This window comes from Rattus norvegicus, chromosome 10 (genome assembly GCF_021556685.1).
Source record: "Rattus norvegicus strain SHRSP/BbbUtx chromosome 10, alternate assembly SHRSP_T2T, whole genome shotgun sequence".
Taxonomy (NCBI): domain Eukaryota; kingdom Metazoa; phylum Chordata; class Mammalia; order Rodentia; family Muridae; genus Rattus; species Rattus norvegicus.
This window is the reverse complement of record NC_141543.1, coordinates 65,175,041-65,181,588: the sequence shown is the minus strand read 5'-3', so window position 1 is coordinate 65,181,588 and position 6,548 is coordinate 65,175,041. Positions and strand designations below refer to the sequence as shown.

At 42.9% G+C, this 6,548-nt stretch overlaps 1 protein-coding gene across 1 annotated transcript; it reads right to left on the bottom strand.

The window, feature by feature from the left end:
- Positions 1–5,161: 5,161 nt before the first annotated feature.
- On the bottom strand, positions 5,162–6,097 carry Olr1520 (olfactory receptor 1520). The gene has a single exon (NM_001000714.1). It carries the CDS (start codon positions 6,095–6,097, stop codon positions 5,162–5,164), a length of 936 nt encoding a protein of 311 aa, NP_001000714.1.
- Positions 6,098–6,548: the final 451 nt, after the last annotated feature.

The following is a 6,548-nucleotide window of genomic DNA, read 5'->3' as shown; positions in this document are numbered from 1 at the left end:
CCCCCACTTGGGTGGTGTACATATGTGCAGTCAAAATACCCCTACCCGTAGAAAGAAAGGAAAAGCGAAGGGAAGCAAAACAAAGCAAGCACATTTTAAACATCTAACCACAATACACATAATTTGTGGACAATCTTCTAGAAGACTTGGTTGCCACTGATAAGCTGACATTATTAGTTTTTTTTGTATACTCAAGAGTTTTAATAACAGTACCCACAAATATCCGTGGGGAAATGGAGATGAACTTTAAAGACAGTTTTCACTTCAAGAACAGACTTTCTAGCTACGTGTGGTGGTGCACTCAGAAAGCTGAAGCAGGAGGATCATGACTTTGAAATCAGCCTGGCATACATAGTGAGACTCTGTCCAAAGCGAAATTAACTCCCACTCCCAAAGAGACCAACAGTAGAAATGGTCCAACACAGTGGACTCCCTGTGTCCCCCTGGCAAGAATGGTCAGTGGACAGCCTCCAGGAGTCCATTCCTTAAGGGTTTGCCTTGGTTTCAGAGCCCTCTTTTCCAAAGACCACTCCTTTCCTAGGATTCCCCACATCTGGTGACTAAACAAGATGGGGCTATAATGTGTGATTAATAATGTATAATAATGTATGATCTGTCATGTAGAATGTGGAATTCACCTCATTTAGAACATCTTAACACATCCCTGTTGGGTTGATGATAAGGTCTGAGTGTTTCCTCTTGAGTTGTGCACTGAAATTTAATGGTCAACATGTAAGAGGGGCCTCTGGGGGGATCAGGTAACAAGGATTCCTCTTGTGAGTGAACACAAGACCCATATAAAGGAATCTTTATGTAGCAGTGAGCTCTCCTGTTCACACATCTTTTGCAGTACGTGGTCACAGCATTTCTTCCCTCTGGAGGATGCATAAAGCAGAATCTTGGAAGCAAGGAGATCCAGGTCAGCAATTGGTACTGAATGACTCTCCAACAGGCAGGAACACAGCAAGAATGGGAGCTGGCAGGTTTTACCCTCTCTCCTTCCATCTCCCTTGCTAAACACATCACATTACTAAAGCCAGCCCCCAAAGTCTAGTCCCTTATTTGGCCACTGACTCATTCCTAAGACGAAATACCAAGCTTCACCAATCAAAATTCATTATTTGGCTACAGTGGCTAACCTGGCCAATCATGACTTACTAACTCATCCTAGCTCTGACTTCCCCTTTTCTTCTTAAACATCACTCCTGTAGAGACACCTTTTTACTGCCTTTGTCCCAGTAGAGTCAACCCCTTGATCCCCATCCCTCCCAGGTAATAAATCTCCTTGGTGCTGTGAACTTGGTGTCTGGGTATGTTTTATACTGACTCTGAGGGACTGGTCCTTACAGGCACCAATGTCTTTGATTTTTCCAGCTTCCAGAACTGTGAGAAATGAACTTCTGCATTTTAAAGGATTAATTTTCATTTTAAACTCATGTATGTGTATATGTGTGTCTCTGTGAATGTACACCATGTGGGTGCAGGTACCCATGGAAGCCAGAAGAGGGCATGGCTCTTCTGGGTCTATGGGTAGTTATGGGCAGCTCAATGTGAGTGCTAGGAGCCTAACTCTTGTCCTTGGGAAAAAATATCAAATACTCTTAACCACTGACCCACATCTCTCCAGCCTTGAAATTTCCTTTTGTTTTTTCTTTTTAAAATAAAGTACTCAATCTTAGGTGTTTCTTTACAGTAGCACAAAATAAACTGAGTTAGCCAGATTTCACATAATAGGGACTGAACTATAGAACATTATACATTCTGCTGACCATGGATAGATGGCTCTGGATAAATATAGATCCATTTAGTCGAAAGTGAAATTTAAATCCATATTGTTTGAATGTAAAATCTTCGCCACAGGATCACATTTGAATATTTGGCCAGTCGCTCATGATATTATTTTGGAAAGTAGTGGAAAGTCCCAAAAGAATGAGACTGTGGTCTGGCTAGGGCAGGCCTTGAAGAAGGTATCCTCCTGGGGCCCTAGCCTGGGCTCTCACTGTTTGCTGATGTGAATGGGCTATGTTGTAATCTCTCACTGCCATGGTTGGAGCTGCCACAGCTGCCTGACTCTCCTGCCACAGTGGTCTGAGATCCCAGAAATAGTCAAAACAAATCCTTCCTCCTTGGAGGTTTTTTTTTTTGTCAGGAATTCTGTTTTGTTATTGAGACAAGCAGAGCAGCTAACACAAAGGCCAAAGTTCATCCTCTGAAGGTCTTCTAATTTCCAAGAGTGGGATGTTCAGGGTCTCCAATGGTTGCAATCTCTCCTTCAAGTCATTTAACAATTGATTTAGGCATTTAGATACTCCGATGTTATGTACACAGATATTTATAACTGTATGTCTTTTGATAAATTTGTCCCTTTATCATTATTTAAGAGGCCTTTGTAGTCTCTTTTTAGTGTTTTACTTTTTTGTTTGGCTTATTTGTCTGATGTAAACATAGCAACTCTTCCGGTTTTTAGTTGCTTGGAAAATATATATATACATACATATATGAATATTTCTTTGCCAATTTACCCATTTACTCTCAATCTGTATACTTTACAGTATCCTTTACTGTACACTTTACTGTATCCTTTACAGTAAAGTGAGTTTCTTGTAGATAGCACATGGTTGAATCCCACACCTGATGTCCTTCCAGGTACTATATGTGTTTTGATTGGAGAGCCCTATCTGTTTATATTTAAAGTAATTAATTATTCACAGATGAATATTTATGAATATTTGCTACTGTTACTTTGTAATTTGCTTTCTGGAACATTTTTCCTTTCTGTTTTTCTCCCTTAAATGAAGGACTGGTTTGTTTGGGCTTATGGCGTAAGAAGGAATATAATCTTGCATGAGGCAGCTGAGCAAACTGTGTCTGAAGTTAGGTCTCCTCTTCCCTCTTGTGTTCTCATGATGCATTTCACTGTGAAGATTCTTTGGGTGTTTCCTTTTATATTTTGTGCAACCACTATAGATAGATTTATCTTCATTGTTATTATGAGGCTTAGATAAAACATCTTATTTTAGTAACAGGTTGTTTTATGTGAGTAATAATTATTTTTGGCCAGAGAGATGGAGACTTTCATCCATGATCTTGCTGGAGATGGAGACTTTCATCCATGATCTTGCTGAGCTCCACCTTTTCTATTTTAAGGTCTGTTATCTAATGTTACTATAGCAACATTTTACTTAAAATATGGTGTGTGCCAGTTTGTAACCCTTTACCTTCCAGCTTTGTTGTGTATTTAATTCTTTTGGAGTTTTCTCTCTCTCTCCCCCCTCTCCCTCCTCTTTCCCTCCCTTCTCCCTCCCCTGTCTTTTCCCATTCCTCTCCCTCTCTTCCTCCTCCCCTCCCTCCATCCTCTGTCCCTCCATCTCCTTTCCCCTTCCCCTTCTCTCTCCTCTCTCTCCTCCTCTCTCTCTCCTCCCTCTCTCTTTCCCTCATGGAACCATACCATCATATTTGCTTGCAAAATGTTCTGCTTTGAGCTTTATCCACGCTGTAGCATTTTTCTTCCTTTTGTTTATTTATTTACTTTTTAAAAAAAAGATTGATTTATTTTAATTTTATATGTATGAATATTTTGTCTGCATGTATATCCGTGCCTGGTTCCCACAAAGATCAGAAGAGGACATTGGATTCCCTGAACCTAGAATTGCAGACAGTTGAGAGTTGTCATGTGGGAATGGAACCTGGGTCCTCTGGAAGAGCAGCAAGTGCTCTCAATTGCTGAACCATCTCTCTAGCCCTAGCATTTGTGTCTTAAACAGATAGATACTACACATATTTAAATCAGTGTGCCCAAATGCTTGAATTACCCTAGATGCACAGAACACGTGAAACTCAAGAAGGATGACCAAAATGCAGATGCTTCACTCCTTCTTTAAAAGGGGAACAAGAATACCTTTGGGAGGGAATAGGGAGGCAAAGTTTAGAACAGAGGCTGAAGAAACGCCCATTCAGAGACTGCCCCACATGTGGCCCATACATATACAGTCACCAAATTAGATAAGATGGATGAAGCAAAGAAGTGCAGGCTGACAGGAACCGAATGTAGATCTCTCCTGAGAGGCACAGCTAGAATATGGCAAATACATAGGCGAATGCCAGCAGCAAACCACTGAACTGAGAATGGGACCCCTGTTGAAGGAATCAGAAAAAGGACTGGAAAAGCTTGAAGGGGCTTGAGACTCCATATGAACATCAATGCCAACCAACCAGAGCTTACAGGGACTAAGCCACTACCCAAAGACTATACATGGACTGACCCTGGGCTCCAATTGCATAGGTAGCAATGAATAGCCTAGTAAGGGCACCAGTGGAAGGGGAAGCCCTTGGTCCTGCCAAGACTGAACCCCCAGTGAACATGATTGTTGGGGGGAGGGCGGTAATGGGAGGAGGATGAGGAGGGGACACCCTTATAGAAGGGGAGGGGGAGGGATTAGGGGGATGTTTGCCTGGAAACCAGGAAAGGTAATAACAATTGAAATGTAAATAAGAAATACCCAATTTAATAAAGATGAGAAAAAAAATAAATCAGTGTGATAAACATTGTCCTTTAACTGATGAGGTAGGCTCATTTACATACAATTTTACCTATTTCTCACAATTGGCTGTGAGCTCCACATTAACGTTTGCAACCCATTCTGAAGGTTTTAATAGACACTCTGTAGAATATGTTGATGAAAAGCAGAATGACTTCCACATCAACTGAACTTTGCAGTCTACAGTCTTACACCCTCTGGCTCTGTTGATTCATTTCGAAAGGATTTCTTCCAAGTCACCATAGCCCAATGACCAATAATCAGTTACCATTGATTTTTGTGCATTTGGTGTATGTCAGATCACACAGGAAATGTCTCTATGTCATAACTGGGTATATCTGGGAAAGCCTGAGCCTGACCATAGGATCTGGTCCTATGGTGAGGCACATTGAAATATTCTACCCTGCAATATTCTAGTGTTGGCATTAGTGTGACCTTATTTATTAGCAAAGATGGTGAAATCTGAAGAATGCTGGGATGTACTTACATGTCTTTCCATCACCACAGAGGTTTCATTGAGAGCCAGAGCTGTGTCTAAACACTCCTGCATAACCTGTAGGGGATGGCTGCACATATTGAAGGCTGCATGCACTCTATTTCATACCTCTTTCACCCAACAACCCTCATGTTAGCTTCTGAAGTGGCTTTAGCAGTCTTCCCAGGGCCCCATGCATGTCCTTGTTCCTCAGGCTGTAGATGAAAGGGTTCATCATGGGTGCCACCACCGCATACATCACGGTGGCTACTGAGTCTTTCATGGAGTAGGTGTGCAGGGGTCTCAGATACACCATACCAAGCGTCCCATAGAAGAGAGCCACCACAGCCAGATGGGACGCACAGGTGGAAAAGGCTTTGTACTTGTTAGAGGCTGAAGGAATTCTGAGGATAGCTCTGACAATCCAGATGTAGGACATGATCATGAATCCAAAAGGAACAAGGAAGATGAAGCAGCCTGTGGCAATCAGCACCATGTGATTGATGTAGGTGTCAGAGCATGCAAGCCTCAGGAGGACGTACATTTCACAGAAGATGTATTGGATTTTCCGAGCCCCACAGAAGGTTACTCTGGTCATGAGGAGTGTATGTATGAGGCCATAGAGGATAGCTAGTGTCCAGCAGAAGATGAGAAGCAAGATACAGAGCTTAGGGCTCATGGCCGTAGAATAATGGAGGGGGCGACAGATGGCCACATAACGGTCATATGCCATTACAGCCAGGATGAGATTGTCCAGGGCTACCAAAGACACCAGGAAGAAGAGCTGTGTCAGACATCCTGGGTAGGAGATAGCTTTGTTCTGGGATTGAAGGTTCACCAGCATCTTGGGGATAGTGTTGGTGACAAAGAAGAGGTCAGTGAAGGAGAGGTTGGCCAGGAAGAAGTACATGGGCGTGTGCAGGTGCGAGTCAGAGCCAATGGCCAGGATGATGAGCACATTCCCTACCACTGTGACCAGGTACATGGACAGGAAGGTCCAGAACAGGATGCGCTGATGTTCAGGAACCTCCGAGAGCCCCAGGAGTAGGAACTCAGAGTCCCCACTCTGGTTGCCTCCATCCATTTCCAAGTTTTCTGCAATGTGAGCATGAACATTGGCTTACCAAGCACTCTTATTTAGATTGAGGATGAGCACAAACAAAACCACCCGCTTCTGTAGTGTTAAAAGTATCTTAGAGCCAGGTGTGAAGGCTCTTGTCCATACTCTCTGCTACTTAAGAGGATGAGGATAATTGCTTGAGCCTAGGAGGCTGAAACCAGCTTCAACAACATGACAAGACCTTGCTTCCTCCATCCCCAAACATAAACTCAAACCTAGATTGAATTCAGTGCTTTGAGTGTCAGGTAAGTGCTTTACTCCTGAGCTACATTTCCAGCTGTGTAACACACACAGACACACAGACACACAGACACACAGACACACAGACACACAGACACACACACACACACACACACACACACACACCACCAAACCAAAACAACCAACTCACTGATCAAACACCTCCACTCTCAAA

Bases quoted from the DNA above. Each gene is read 5' to 3' on its own strand.
- Olr1520 (NM_001000714.1), bottom strand. From the start codon at position 6,097: ATGGATGGAGGCAACCAGAGTGGGGACTCTGAGTTCCTACTCCTGGGG.